Source organism: Poecile atricapillus, chromosome 5 (assembly GCF_030490865.1).
Source record: "Poecile atricapillus isolate bPoeAtr1 chromosome 5, bPoeAtr1.hap1, whole genome shotgun sequence".
Classification (NCBI taxonomy): Eukaryota; Metazoa; Chordata; class Aves; order Passeriformes; family Paridae; genus Poecile; species Poecile atricapillus.
The window spans coordinates 17,144,579-17,160,597 of record NC_081253.1 but is presented as its reverse complement, the minus strand read 5'-3'; the positions used below and the strand labels follow the sequence as shown (position 1 = coordinate 17,160,597).

The window sequence follows — 16,019 nt, the reverse complement described above, 5'->3', positions numbered from 1 at the left end:
GGAATCTTGTAGATATACTCTTTGGGACACTTCTGCCCTATTACTTCTCTTTCTTAGAATATGTGTGCCAGAGCATTTCAAGAACTTTCTAAAACAGGATCAAATACAGTCACACAGCTTTGTCCAAGAATACTTATTACTTATGTGGACAGTCATAGAATTCTGAGCAGTTCCAATAATTTAGATTTTATCATGTTAAAAAATCATTAATCTGTTGGGTCATTAAATCCATTATAGTCGACTGAAGAGTTCAGATCAAGTAAAATATTCAACATGAAAGGGTATTTAGCACATAATGATAACTTCAATATATCTTGATTTTAAATGTAAATTCCTTATTTTCTTCCTTGGTTTTAAATTAAATTGATAGTTTAAAGAAAATTAAATTAAGATTACATTGAAATGGGTTCTTCTACTTTTTGTGTTGATTCCCCAAAATAATGGAATTTTAGTGGTTTATTCATGCTTACTATTCATGAGAATACATTTGCACAGATACAGAGAAAATTAATTTCTATCTTATTTTTACAGACAACTACATTAATAGGCCTTCTGAAGACAGCTAGGCTGTTGCGTTTGGTGAGGGTAGCACGGAAATTGGACAGATACTCCGAATACGGTGCTGCGGTTCTGATGCTCCTCATGTGCATATTTGCACTAATTGCACACTGGCTTGCTTGCATTTGGTATGCCATTGGAAATGTAGAAAGACCTTACTTGGCTCACAAGATTGGCTGGTTGGATTCTTTAGGAGAACAATTAGGAAAGCATTACAATAAGAGTGATGCAAGCTCTGGACCATCCATCAAGGACAAATATGTTACAGCACTTTATTTTACCTTCAGCAGTCTGACAAGTGTAGGATTTGGAAATGTGTCTCCAAACACCAACTCAGAGAAAATCTTTTCCATCTGTGTCATGTTGATTGGCTGTAAGTAATTTTATTGTGGATTTTAATCTTTTTTTTTTCTCTGTGTGTTTGAGCAAATGGCTTAACATTCTAAACTAATAAGATTATAAGTTTGCAGCCGGAAGGGCAGATTCTTAGGGAAAGGAAGGTTGCATGCAAAAATATGTTGTGACTCATTCAGTGTCAGGAAGTAATCAAGTTGCTTGACTACTCAAAATCTGTTATCCAAACTGTCAGAATATTTGTGTTGTATATCAGTGTCTGTAAGCAAATCCTGTATAAGGTAAGAAGGTGAGTTTGGAGTGGATTTAGGAAACTGTAGTCCATCATATTTGGATAATCATAATTACATTTTATTTTTCTATTTAAAACTGAACCTATAGATGAATGCAGACCTTTTTAACTCTGCCCTGTGTTCTTAACTTTTACTTTGCCATACTCATCTGTAAAGCCCAATGATATGACTTAAGTAAGTTTGTTTCTCTTTAATCCAGCATTAATGTACGCTAGCATTTTTGGAAACGTATCTGCAATAATCCAAAGACTCTACTCGGGGACTGCACGGTATCACATGCAGATGCTGCGAGTGAAGGAGTTCATACGCTTTCATCAGATCCCGAACCCTCTGCGGCAGCGACTGGAGGAATACTTCCAGCACGCGTGGACATACACCAATGGCATTGACATGAACATGGTATGTTCATCTGTTTTTTCAGGCAGAGATGCTGAGGAATAGATAAATGCATAAGAAATTAGAAAGAGACTGTAAGTCTTTAGTATTTATAAGCTGCAAAATACAAGCTTAAGAAGGTGTATATGTATGTCAGTTACTGACAATCAAGTCACTCTCTACATGTTTGGTGCACAAGCATTTCACTGCCTAGGTTATTGCCAGGTATACCAGAAATCTGAATTCCCACTGTGTATAGGAAAATGAAAACTGCAGGTGACTTCTGTAAGCTTAATAAAGAAAAAAATACTCATAGGTTTCTTATTTCAGATACAGGTGTTCCAGAATTTTGTTGGTTTTTTGACTTTTGATTTTCCTCTTCTACTATCAAACTGGAGTACCTATGTTGATATCTACAGTTACTGTTCTATAAAACCTATGGAGATCAATTATTTTTCAAAATTCTTTCATGTAATCTAGAACAGTTATATTGGGAATGGGTTGAGGAGAGGAGCAGGCAAGTTTAGCTGCTCTTTTTAAAGAGAAACATTTGAATCGCATGACAGTCTGAAAAGTAATTATCTTGAATTCACAACTACATAATTCTACACTGAAAATCAACACAACATTTAGCCATCCACAGAAACTCGTTCCTAGGAACTGACAAGGAATAACACTCATATTTTCTGGTTTTGACAAAAAATCCTCTTTAACCTCTCCTTCTATAAATACATGGCTAGCTAAAAAGGAATAACAATCTGCTACTGAGCAAAAATAAGCATCTATATCTCTGTCTTATTTTCTGGAGATACAAACATTTTTTTCTGAAAAGTCAACATCAGTTTGAAGACACCTGAGGGCATTGTACATCTTAAGGACCTGTAAATCTGTATCTCTGTAGAGATGCTTTCCAGAACTATTCAGAGCTGGAGATTAGAAACTTTGCAGAACTCTCCAGAAAGCTGTCAAGAATAAAAAAAATTATATATTTTTGTAAGGATTTAACTAGAAATCAACTTCCAAAATTTTGACATACATTCAAACAGCTTTCATGTGGTATCTGTACATACACTTCTGAATGACTGTCAGAGTACTACATTGTTATGCAGTAAACAGAAACAATGCACTTGATTAAAATCTTTTATAAAGGTGAATCATTGACAGTTTGACTTTATGGTTACCATTAAGTAAAGCAGATATTAAAAATACAGTAGAAAATTAATATATTTGGCTTCACCTGCAACTTCCATGTGTCCCCTCCAGAGGGATAATATGTTCAGGGCAGGACAAGGACAATTGTATAAACCTCTGCTGGGGATTACTGCAGCGGAAGGCAGCATCAGTAGCTTCATCCTGGGTGGCACTGAATAACCCTAATTCCTTCTGATGGCAATGGAATTGTGGGTACTCAGCACTTTGCAGGATAAGGCCCTTCAGCGGCAGGTGTGTTCAGCCTAAGTCTAAAGTAGCTCACTGAATTATTTCTGAAGATATTACAAAATCATATATGCCTTAACTAATTCATTACCACTAATGAATGTACTAAAAACACCTGGTTCACATGAAATAGTAACTATAACTGAATGTTGTCACATGAAAAGTTGCGTAATTCAGAAACTGGTGTATGGAAATTAGTCTTGGATTTGTCATAATTGTGAAGTAACAACTAAATGGATTAAATAGCTCATATTCTGCAATATGATTGTGAGGCACTATGGAGGATTTGTTTTCAATAAAGTGTGAAAAAACCCTCAAGTTTATTATCTTGTTTTGTTGTATTTTATTCCTTATTCTGTTCACAGTTCTATCCCTCAAGTTTTATGTCAATCACTTTATTTCCTTTAAGAGTTTGAATGTATTACCCTTAGTACAAGGATAATATAAGAATTGTGTGATTTACATTGTACTTATGAAAGATTTATCTCTTTCCTGTCTGCTTCACACCTAAATACATGGAATAACACCACCCACTGGTAAGAGCAGGAGGTATTTATATCAAATTTAATTCCAGTATAAAGTGTGGAGAATATCCATGTTATCTGTTGGGTTTAGAGCTTGTTCAGTGCTTTCTAATTTTAATTGTAACTTTTTGCATGATAAAGGGGTAGATAGCAAAGGGAAATAATCCAAGTAGAATCAGATGTGGGGCAAAATGGTTACTAAAAATTAGACACGAAAAAATGCTAATCTAACCACGTTTATTAATCACTGTTTTACCCCACAACTCAAGTCATGCTTCTCTGCCCAAAAAAGGTCATGTGCATATTGGTTTGCATTAGATAGTTGCTCTATAGGAATGTCACTAACAAAGTTGTCATGCTGCTGGTCATTCTGCATTTTCCTTTGTGTGAATGCTCTTGGTTTAAACCATAAATGCATGTTAACACACGCACCAATGAAGTTTTCTTGGCTGTTAGCCATGTGCATATGAGTTGGACTTGCATGTGTTTTTTTACTTAATTTTGCATGAAATATTTGCATTTAAAGAACAAAGGACTAATACTGTCCTCAGACAAATGTGTTTGACTCCTGCCCATGTTTACTTGGAGTTTTTTGCGAATTCTGAAGGCAGAATTTCATCCAGTATATTTTTTTTCTTCATTTCACAACTGAAAGGTGAAAAAATTCAAAATTATAGTCGTCTTTCTCCTTTGAAATATGAAATGCATAATAATTTATATTTTATATATATATATATATGTACATACAACATATGTACACACATACTCATATATATATAAAAAAATAACATCAGAGAATATTTCAAAAGATGCTTTAAATTATCCTCAGTAATATATTTAAGAATACAGGTAAAATGGAAAATAAGACATAAAAAAAAAAAAAAAAGATTAAACAGAAACCTTTTTAATCTCAGGAGTAATACTGTACTAAGACTAAACTTAATTTTCTAAACAAAATTCTACACCTTAGATTGCAAACCAGAAGATAGTATTTTATCAAATGATTATTTGAAATGGCTAAACATAAAATTAGCTTTAGAGACCTGCAAGTGAAATATGCTGAGACCTTGTTTATTTTTTCATATGCTCCCTTCTGCTCCATTTCTACATATTTTTTATTATATTCCATTACATAATGTATTTTGGTTAAAAACAGTTCCATATAATTATTCATGGACTGGATAAACAGGATTTGGGATTTATTTTAATCTGGATAAAAATCTTGAGTCTATAGAATAAGCATAATTTAAATCATGCTCCTATGATATACACTGGCAAAGTCAAATTACAGAAAAAATGTTTACATTGCATATTGTTTCATGAAAGATGTCACCAGTCCCAAAGAATCCAATTCTTGCAATATTTTTAATTATCCTGTTCTGTTTTTCCTAAATTATTTTTGCCTTCTATTTTCTCTTCCATTCCTATGTTATCAGTCCAGCACTGATAATAGCATGCCTATGATGCTTACCCTAAAAAGATTAGCATTTGAGATTTTTTTTTTTAAGTTATGCATGCATTTTTTACAATCCTGTCCCACCCTTTCTTTCCATGGATCTTCTGTGCATCTGAATAGCTTTATTGGTTTATTTTACATTTGAAAAGAGTTTGAAGAAGTAACTGTGGGACAAGCTGAAAAGCGTTTAGCCCAATGTAAACATTAATTAAGATTTTGGATGTGGGAAAGATGTCTTTTTGTTTTGGGTTTTGCCCAATAGCACAAAAGGGGAGAGCAAGTCAGAATTTCTATAAGTGAATGTATGATTTCTCCTGCAAGCATCCAAACAAATGGTTAATTTCACCATTGTGATAACTGTCTTTGCCACTGTGATCATGCAAGTACAGTAGAGTACACACCTATCTTGAACCAGCAATTCTATATTAGCAAATAAAGAGCAGGTTCACCATTGCCTTGAACAGGCTTCTTTTGTAAGAAATTGGCCACTGACACCTGGTTGCCATCATTACATTTTTTATTCTTGCTTTTCCTCCCACTGTGATCACTTCTTACAGCAAAACCAGTTTTATCAAAAGAACCAGTGCCACTAATGTATTTGAAGGAGAGGATTAGAAAAGTAAATTGAAATTTCAAAAACAGCAAGCAGAAATTCTTTGTACCACTGAAAGGCTAATGCAAATTACATTGTTTGGAACAAAACCTAGCAGTAAATTGTTAAACTGAGGGAATATGTAATCATGTGGGAACTTGCTGTTTGCCTATATATCAGAACAGAAAAAAATAGAATCATGAGATATAAACCATCCAGGAAGTAGCTTATGATTGGCCATAAACCTGTTCTTTCATTTTCTAAAAAAGACAACTTAAAAAATGTAATTCAATGCCTACATTGAACTGAGTTATAGAAAATAAGACCTCACAGAAAAAAATATTTTCCAGAATTCACATCTATTTCTAAATGATCCTTTATCAGTTTCTCAGTGCATTGTATTTTGTGGTCTAAAAATTCAAAAACAAGAGCAATTAATTTTTCAACTATCATATTATTTTAAATATGCAGATCTGGTCAATCTTCAACTTCTACAGACTTAAAACTTTTTTCTTGGTAAGGGAGTCAAAGTTGAAGAAATTTGTTCAGCAATGTATCGTATCACAGAGATCACTTTTCAGATGTATTCAGAAATAGTAATAAGACTGTGGAAGAATGGTCCATGGCAGCTTCACTAATTTCAGCATAAAAATGTCACACAACTGTGTTATGGCAATCACTGAAAACTAAAGATCCTATTCTTGATAAGGTTGCCAGACTTCAATCTCATTGAAAGGTGAATTAGCTCATTATCACATACTGCTTCTCTTCTCTCTCAAGTGTTGAAAAGAAACATACTGAACATCAAAAAAAATCATTCTGTGCAATTTTTCAGAAATATTCTTTCTTCCCTGTGGAGCCCAAGAGCCCAAGAGCTTCTGGAGCAGATTTATTGCCACCTGTGGCCTCGTTTTTTTTTTTCTAAAAAAGAAAGACCTTGGAAATGTTTCAATCTTCTACTTATAGAAATTATTTATTTAGGCAATTAATTATCACAGGAATGTTGAATAGTAAATTCTAAATTCTTTCTAGAAATAAAATTGCTGAATTATAGAAATGTTTAGCCTAGATGATGTTATTAAATTTTGAGAGTCAAATGTTTGTGACAGAACTAAATCTCACGCTATTCTCCATCAGAGGAAACAGCTACTGGGGGACAGAGATCCTAAGTCTAAATCTAAGCAGCGCAGTTTTTGCAGCTAAAGAGTCTCAGGTTAGCCTTAAAATTAGATGACTGGCAGAAGATGAAAATTAAATACATAGGTTATTTCACCGAATATATGAATTAATATTAATTTTCCTCATTCTTTCTGAACAAAGACAAAAGGTTAATTTTTAATATAAAGATGAAATTTTATTATTCAAATTTCTTGAGAATTTTATTCAGCATTTATTGATGCCAATGTCAGCATAGCCTGAGATCTCTCTTATACAGGTGAGAACCAAATAGATATTAAGTATGAGTGGTCATTACACAAAGTGAATTTATTCCTGCCTCTTTGTACCTTCAGCTGCTCAAATTTTTTGCTGTGTTAATTTTTTGTACGGATCAGTTTCTCAAACCATTTCACAAGTATAGCAAGACAAGGCAGGAATAAACAGATAAAGTGGAGATGGACCAGAAACCTCAGTCAATTTATGCCATCTTAAATTCTCAGATGAACTAGGGAGTGTCCCCTTATTCTCTATATGCTGGGCACCTGCCGCTCATAAATAAGTCTGACTGGTTCTAGGACAAGAAAGCCTTAGCCGCTAGTTTCAGCATACCCCAAACACAGCACAACACTCAAGAGCCCTCTTGTGCTCTCTTCAGCTGATGCTGGATATTTAATTATCCCACCTATATTTCAGCACAGAAAATGTGCAACATGAACTTATATGCAGAATTAAAGGAGTATCTTTGCTTGTAAGTCTGCAAGCACTGGAGAATCTCTCATACTAGGAAAGGCTGAGAGAGCTGGGACCTCTCAGCCAGATGGGAGAAATGAAGGCTCACAGAGGATCTCATCAATGTGAACAAATACCTGAAGGGAGGGTGTAAAGAAGGTGGAACACGTTTATTTTCAGTGGCTCCCAGTGACGACAGGACGAGAGGTAATGGGCACACACTGAAACTGGAGGCTTCGACCAGACACCAGGAAACATATTTTTAGTATGAGGATAACTGAGGACTGCCAGAAGTTTCCTAGAGAGGTTGTGGTAGCTCTGTCCTCAGAGGTATTTGAAATCAATCTGGACGTCACACTGGCTACCAGCTCTATGTAGACCTCCTTGAGCAGGTAGGATGGACCAGATGATCTATCCAACAAGAAGATGATTTCCAAACTCAATCATTCTGTGATTTTGTTGGTATGGAATGTGGTATTTCCATGTTTAATGAAAATTATTGTGGCTTATATCCTGGTTTGCTTCAAGTTAGATACTTTCAAAATATTTTCTGTGAGACATACATCAGTACCTGTTGCAAAACTGAGGATAAAAAAATCTAAAAATTGTCATGAATTTTATAATTTATCCAAAAAACCCAAGTTATCTTTGCCACAAATATTTGCTTGTTGCCTGAAATTAAAGCACAAAGATGTGTCCAAGTCTGTTGTCATAAATGTGCCTGATAAGTGTGTGAGTGACCTTGCTGTCATCTTGAGAAAAGAATTTAATGAAGCTGGACTCCCTCTTCTCATAAAAAGATCACATATCTTCAAGGCGATACGAATCATGTCCCTACTATCCCCACAAAACCTTGTAAAATATTCTTCTTCCATGTAAAATATTTTATGTGTCTGTGGATGACATTATCCTCCTCTGTAAGCATACCACATAGATAAACCAATGCTATTTGATGTGGAGTAAGTTTTATTCCGAACAGGAAGAGATAACTGAACTTGGACTTGATAACTATCAATGACAGACAAGTGGAGCCTGTGGTCACACCATCTTAACTGATTTTCCTTTACTTTTTCTTTTTCAAGAGGGGAGGGCTAAAGCTGATTTTCTGCCTTGTTACATGTCTTTTTAAAACTATCTGTGTGTATTTCTTGAATTATGCATGAGTTCTGATTACAAACATGATTCTAACCATGAAAATCCAAGATTTTTCTCACCAGGGCGCCGTGGAATCACAACTGAGGAGATACCATGTATAACAATAGAAGTATCTTAGGAAAGAATGGAACAATTGATACTCAAATCTGTATTTAAATGTTTTATTAGTTTTGAATTTTTCATTGATAATAATGTTATTAAAAAACAATTCTCATTTTATAATTTTCTTTTTTTTTTTTTTGAAGACCGCAGGAATGATGCTCTGATATTGAGTACAGAGAGTGTGTGTACACATTTGATGTTTATTGTCTCATATAATATAATTTTCAATACAATTTCAGTTATGAAAATTAGAATATGAGAATGAATGTAACAAATATTTGAGAGTACGGGTTGGCAAAATGTTGTCTGTACTGCACAGCATAAAACTTAGTCTGGAAACATCAAAATCTGTATTGTGTCAGCTACTGTTTAGATTAAACACCTCACTACACACGTTGTGTTCAATATGGTAAGCTCTTTTTGGTAATGTAGGTTTTGCCAATGTTTTAACAAATTTATCTTCAAATCAGCTTCTTTCTTGAATTTCTAAGCCTGTATGAATGGAGTAATCTCTATTGGGAATCAATGTTACTTAGTCTTCCTTTTAGGCATTTTAAAACTGTGATATTAAAGAGTAGATGTCTTTCCTCTCTGATGTCTAAAACTACTTTAGAGTGTAAGCTCCATGGAGCAGGGACTTTTTAGTCACAGATACTTGAAAAGAGGCTGGTATCCTTCAGATGTTATTGCCATTTAAATAACTATTAACTGATATGCAATGATTTTAGAACAGTTTCATGATAATTATTAATTATAAAAATAGTAGTTTCTATAAGGGAATATCCAAAGTATCTTCAGAAATATAGCCAATATAGCACACATGGTCTGCATGGGTTTTGCTTAATGGTAAAATACAATCCTTTGAAAATCAGATAAACAGCTGATGTGAAAAATCAGTTTATTCTAAGTGTACTCTAAGTGCTCATGACTTCCTAACAATTCAAATACAGTTTTCTTGTAAGTACTTCTGAATTCAAAATACATTTCCTATTTAACATCTTAAAAAAAATGAAGCTCTTCTAAATTGTATTCAGATAGATTCATAGCAAACAAATTAATTCAAAATAGGGCTTTTACACTCACATGACTAGAGAACAATTTCAAAATAAACACAATTTTTCTCCTCATTCCATTTGGTGAACAAATTTGTTTCTCAGTTTTTCTGTATTGCTCAGTAAATAAGTTCCTACCAACCTACAGCCTTTTTATTTCAAAGCAATTATATTATATTAAAAAACATAACTGGATACCAAGCTATTTCTAGTGGTGTGATAGATACTGAAAACAGTGACCCTACAGAAGCTTTTGATTTATCATATTTTCTTTTGCTTATTGTTGTTGAATGCTGGCTTTTTCTGAGGATGTATGAATTTCATGTGGTAATGCCGTAAGGCTCAAAAAATTGTTCTATATATGTGTGTTAAAACGTTGTTTCACAGCATTGATTTCCATTAGCAATCACAGAAAAATTTAAATTCTGTTAAAGATTCTAATATCTCATTTTTAAAACATAGTTTGGCTCGTGTGGACAGAAGCCTCATATCAGAAATGTGTTCATCTTCACTAGCGAGGGATATGAGTTATGGGTATATTTCTGCAATGAGAATGAGTGCACAGGATTTTTTTTTTGTTCTGAAGTAGAAATTAATATAGAAACAAGTGAATGCATTTTTGATATATCTTTTCTTTGCAGAAATGTTTTCATATTTATAGAAAAACAGTGCAGAAGATAAACAAAGATGAAATAATAGACTGATCTAATAAGAAAGAGACACATCCTGTTCACATATTCATAAGACTTGCAGCACCAGTACATATTTTGCCTTTAGTAATATGCAACAGTTGTAGCTGTCCCTAGGGAAAGCATATGACCCAATCACATCACTGACAGCAGATAACAGGATATAACAAAGAAAGGTGGCATGTCATAATGTGTCAGCACGCGGAGTCACTCACGGTACTCCCATGAAGTCAGTAGCAGAAATGTTTATAGATTCTAAAAGAATCAGAGGTATAGTATCCTAGAGAACTTAGAAAAGCTCACACATAATGACCACATTGTAAATAACTCTCTTCTTTCCTTTTAAATAAAATTAACATGTTGCCATGGTACTCAAGAGGAATCCTATGATTCTACTTCAGGCAAACTCCAATTGTTCTAAGTAAAAGATGAGGAAGGACCACAGCAAATAGCCCTGTGGTTTGCTGAACGAATCATCTGTCTATGTAAATCTGCATAACGTTGTTTCAATGATCATGTTGCTTTTTCTGATAAAAATCGAAGTCCTACACTTGCAAGCAGAATATATTTAACATAAAAATCCTAATAAAATGCCCCCTCTCTGAAAAATATCTGATCTTCATCAGAAAGCTCTCATTTTACAAATATCACAGTTATTTCAGCAAAAACCTCTCATAATAAATGTAGTACTTTGACAATTGAAAAAAAGGAAATAGATATATGAGTCCAAATAAGTGAAATTCAGTCAAGACTTCCCCTATCACTGTCTTGTTATTTTACTGCAGTATAGTCTTTTATGTTCCCTGATACCATTTTTTGCAATGAAAGAAATCTTAACAGCATATTTTGTAACCACTGTATAGATTAGTATTTGTATGAGTACTCACATTGTAAAAGCTTTGCAATATAGATTACACTATGCATTTGTTGAATTTTAATACTCATACAGCTCTTAGAGCCATGTCTATTTGTAGGTCACTTCTTTCTTTTTGTACATAAAGAAAACACAAACCATATCAAGAACTTTCATAGCATTCGCATGAAATCTTTATGCTTGTCTTTCCAGGTCCTGAAGGGATTTCCAGAATGCTTACAAGCTGACATTTGTCTGCACCTCAATCAAAATTTGCTTCAGAATTGCAAAGCTTTCCGGGGGGCCAGTAAAGGCTGTCTTCGAGCTTTGGCTATGAAATTTAAGACAACACATGCACCTCCTGGAGACACTTTAGTGCACTGTGGAGATGTTCTCACTGCTCTTTATTTTGTGTCAAGAGGCTCCATTGAAATCCTTAAGAGTGACATTGTTGTAGCCATTCTTGGTAAGTGCATTATTACAAGGCATATTAAGAGTTAGATTTGCCAAAGAAATATTTTTTTTTGTTCCTGGGACGGGAAATATTTTTTAAAATCAAGCAAAGAAATAATAAGAAAAAATCTACGTTACTGCAATAATTCATGTGCACCAAAGAGCCCACCAAGAGTCTCTGGATTTCTGAAGATTTATCTTTAGTCTCATTAATCCCTAGGTAAAAATTATGCTGCAAGTTGAGGCAAGCAGATATTCAATTATTCCAGTTCTGTTATGCTGCAAGATCAAAAGTCAAGGCCACCCTGTTCTTGAACAGTGATAAAGGTATTGAGACATGTAGACTCCTCTATTTGCTAACTGGAGTGATCTACTCTTGGCATTCAAAATGTCTTCTACAGATTTTCAGAAATATCTGTCTCCCTTTCTATGATCACTATTCTTCTCCACAAGTGTTTTCATAGTTCCTCCCCGACCCCATTTTGCAGGTAACGCTTTTGAAACCCTTAGTGTAGAGCATATTTTCAGTGGTTTATGGCTGCAGCTGTTTTGCATTGATGAAGTTTAGGTGCAGTTTGGCAAAAATGAGCAATTAAATAGAAATATTAACAAACACCTATTGCAAATGTATGAACATTAATTGGAAGAATTGTAATGGTATCAAAACAGAGGCAGATATGTTTAAACAGCTTGTTCAAAAGACCTGCATCTTAGAAGTTTTGCATGCCCTTCAAAAAATATAAAAACTAGGTAATTTTCTACTAAAATATATTTCAAATATGGTCAGTTCCTTCATGTAATTCTTAAAAAAATGATATTATAGGCCAGACAAGTCCTGTACTGGACTGAGCAACAGAAATTGCATCTTTGCCATCATAACAATATGATTAAAATCACCAAATAATGCTTTTAGAAGAAAGGACAAAGGCACCTGTTCAAGCCATGTTCTTTTGATGAAACTGAAGAAAAATTGTGATGAAACTTTCACTTAGTCCAGTTATATGCCTATGTATTTTCACTGATCTTAATAATTCCACTTTTAATACTTAATAATACTGTTTTTTCTTTATATATGTGCAATGGTAATATGACTGTATCACTTTACGTAAAACCAAGTATTCTATGCCATTATGATAAAGAAATACATTATTCAATTTAATGACTTACTCATGTTTAAAGTCATAATCTCTGTTTAATTTTCTTTCTTCAGGGAAAAATGATATTTTTGGAGAGATGGTACATCTTTATGCAAAACCAGGAAAGTCAAATGCAGATGTGAGAGCTTTAACTTACTGTGACTTACATAAGATCCAGAGAGAAGATCTACTAGAAGTTTTGGATATGTACCCTGAATTCTCTGATCTCTTCCTCACCAATCTGGAACTAACTTTCAATCTGAGAGATGAAACTGCAAAGGTACATATAAGTGATTTTCCTTTCTTAATATTGGGCCAATCTGTCCACAGTAACAAAAATTGAAAATAACATTTGAAAAACTAAGGTTAACAAAATGAAATGCTAAAATCCTCCATTAAAAAAATATACTCACCTGACTGCTTTTACTGAAGTCAGTTAAACTCCACAGAAACCAATGAAATTATTCAGATGATGTTAATCTAACAGGATTTGCTTCTATATTTAAATAGTATTAGGGCTTCACCCAAGAGGATTTTGTTAAAGCCATGGAAAATATGTTTTTTTAGATGGCTATAGCCTAGGTCACCACAAGGGGAACTTTTGACACTAAATGTAATTGTACATCAAAAAAATAAGGCTAAATCAGATTATCCAGATTCATTCTGTGTCTAGCAATAGAAAATATGTAATTGCCTTTCAAATATGAATTGATAATTCCCTTATCTTGGCACGCACTCTACCTCCTAGGGGACTAAAAATTTAGAAGGGACATTTCAACTTTCACTCAGTCTTCAGATTTGCAGGCATTTCTTGGTCTCTTTTTCCCACAGTGATTGCCCTGAGAGTCCCCTTGTGCACAAATTACATCTTCAGAAGAGTCAAGATATTACCAGTGTTTCCTTATTTCAGACTGACAGGGTTAGACTGACTTGGGAAAGAAAGTGGACCTTTGACCAAAGGAGGAGTGGTGAAATTCTCTTGCCTAGCTTATGCTGCTGAGGCTAAAGGCTTCCCCAGAAGATTGCAGGTACCCCAGGCCTGGCCACCAGGCAGGGACTACACTGCCCACAGGATGGCTGGTTTACATTTCATTTCTGAGATAATGCCATTTTCTGGTTTCCTTAAAGACAGAGGTTCAGTGAGAAGGATCGACCATAATTTGGCCTCAAAGGACTTCTAAGAAAAAAGGAGAAAAAGAACACTAAGTTTTGGGCTGTAAATCATAGGGACATCTTTGCTAATCATGTGTGGATCTTTATTTCTTAAAAAAATTATAACAAATACAACTTCTAAAAAGTAATGTCACTTTTTTCTATTATGACCCTTTTTTAATCAAATATCTTTCTGAAAATAGAAGAACAATTATATTTTTTTTTTTAGTCATGCCTTTGCATGTATTGAAAAGGTCATAATTATTAATTACATTTAAAATACAACACAATGAATGTATAGTCTAGTGATAAATTTAAGTTAAAACTGTATGTCCATATATTTGAAAAATTTCTTGAGGATAATTTCACATTAATGATTTAAGTCTGAGCAATTATTTCTTGCAATTACATTGTCATCCATGTTCTATCATTATTTTTTCCTTAGATCAGAGAGAAGGAAGGCAGGAGAGGCTCAGCCATGCTTCTGAGCTTGTAAAATCACAGTGTTTCTCTAGCAATTCCACTTACTTTCCACTGTCTATTGTAATCCAGAAAATCATCCCCCAAAAGAAGCATTGAGCACATTCTCATTTCCAAAACATCACTCAGATCTAAATTTGTTGTCAGAACACCAGGTGCTTCTGCCTCAACTTCTCCTCCTCATCTTATTTGTGTAAAAGTACCTTTTTCTTCCTGCAGTTATTCTACCAGTGGGCCACCACTGAAGCACATTACTTGCCAAGTTTACAGTGAAGGGAATAGAGAAAGGTGTAAACACTTCCCAGCTCCCCTCTGCCCTTTGCCCACATGCAAATCTGCTTTACTTGTGTGGTATGGGGAACCTCACTAGCACAGGGAAGGGAAGTAGGCTGAAGCCAATGCCATGGGTATGTACACAAAGAGCAAATCTGGTGTTATATTTGTTAATTTGTAAATTTCTTAAAGTAGAAAAAATAAGAGTTAAATGCATCTTTTACCTACTGGGAAAAAAATCACTGCAATCTTCTTAAAATGGATAGAAAAAAAAAACATTGTGTTCTGGTACAGAAATAAGTATCTGAATGATCTAAATCTGATAAAGAGGAAGGGAGGGTCTAGGAAGATAAAATAATGAGAAGTAAAGTGCCTGATGCCTGTCAGGCTTATATTTATTATAAAATATAACCTTTATAATCATGGCAAACTGTAGCCTTTATAATCATTACCATCAGTTAAATATAAATATAATTGCAATCAATTACCACTTGAAATAGTATACATTCTCTGATAGAGGTTTAGTTTTTTTTAATAATTTCTCTAATGTTACATAAACCAGATCTGTGCAAGTTCAGGGAAGTCGATAACATATGAACACATAAATTTCAATGTAAACTTATTATCAGGATAATTTTATTTCACCATTAGGTGATGACAGTGTTGGTTTTGCTCAATTTGCATAAACTTTTTTAATGTTAGCCTTGGGCAATTCCATTCATTAGCAGGTGATGGAGAGGTTGATGCAGACTGACTTTAATATTGCCTTTTTTAAAGCTTGAACATGATTAACGGTCAATCACCTATTGCAAATCTGCCCTCTTTAGATGGGACTAATCTGTCATTTTGTTTCATATTTCATTAATCAAGTCTGACCTTGTAATAAGATCACAAACTACCAATGATACGGATGGAGATAACTGCAAACTACGAAGACGGAAATTGTCTTTCCAAAGTGAAATAGAGAAAGGTAATTAACTTCATTTCTTACATTAGACAGCACCACCTCATTATTCATTGGTATTTCACTTGGTAACACTGGGTACATTAGGGCCCCATGTTGGCTGTTACTGGAGCAGCCCTTGAGAATCCAGCTGGGCAGCAAAACTACTCCATGCATTAACCCCCATATGCTTATGTATAACTAGAAGATATATGTTTCACCCTTCCATGACTTCACATCTATCTGTGAAGGGCT

General features: G+C 34.2%; 1 protein-coding gene across 1 annotated transcript in view; it reads left to right on the top strand.

Moving 5' to 3' along the window:
• Window positions 1-16,019, top strand: part of KCNH7 (potassium voltage-gated channel subfamily H member 7) — a 204,977-nt gene that overhangs the window by 168,284 nt on the left and 20,674 nt on the right. Inside the window, exons 7-11 of the mRNA XM_058840561.1 lie at window positions 532-931; window positions 1,405-1,604; window positions 11,541-11,793; window positions 12,991-13,196; window positions 15,692-15,791. Of these exons, the coding sequence (XP_058696544.1) occupies window positions 532-931; window positions 1,405-1,604; window positions 11,541-11,793; window positions 12,991-13,196; window positions 15,692-15,791 (1,159 nt within the window). The remainder of the gene's footprint in view (window positions 1-531; window positions 932-1,404; window positions 1,605-11,540; window positions 11,794-12,990; window positions 13,197-15,691; window positions 15,792-16,019) is intronic.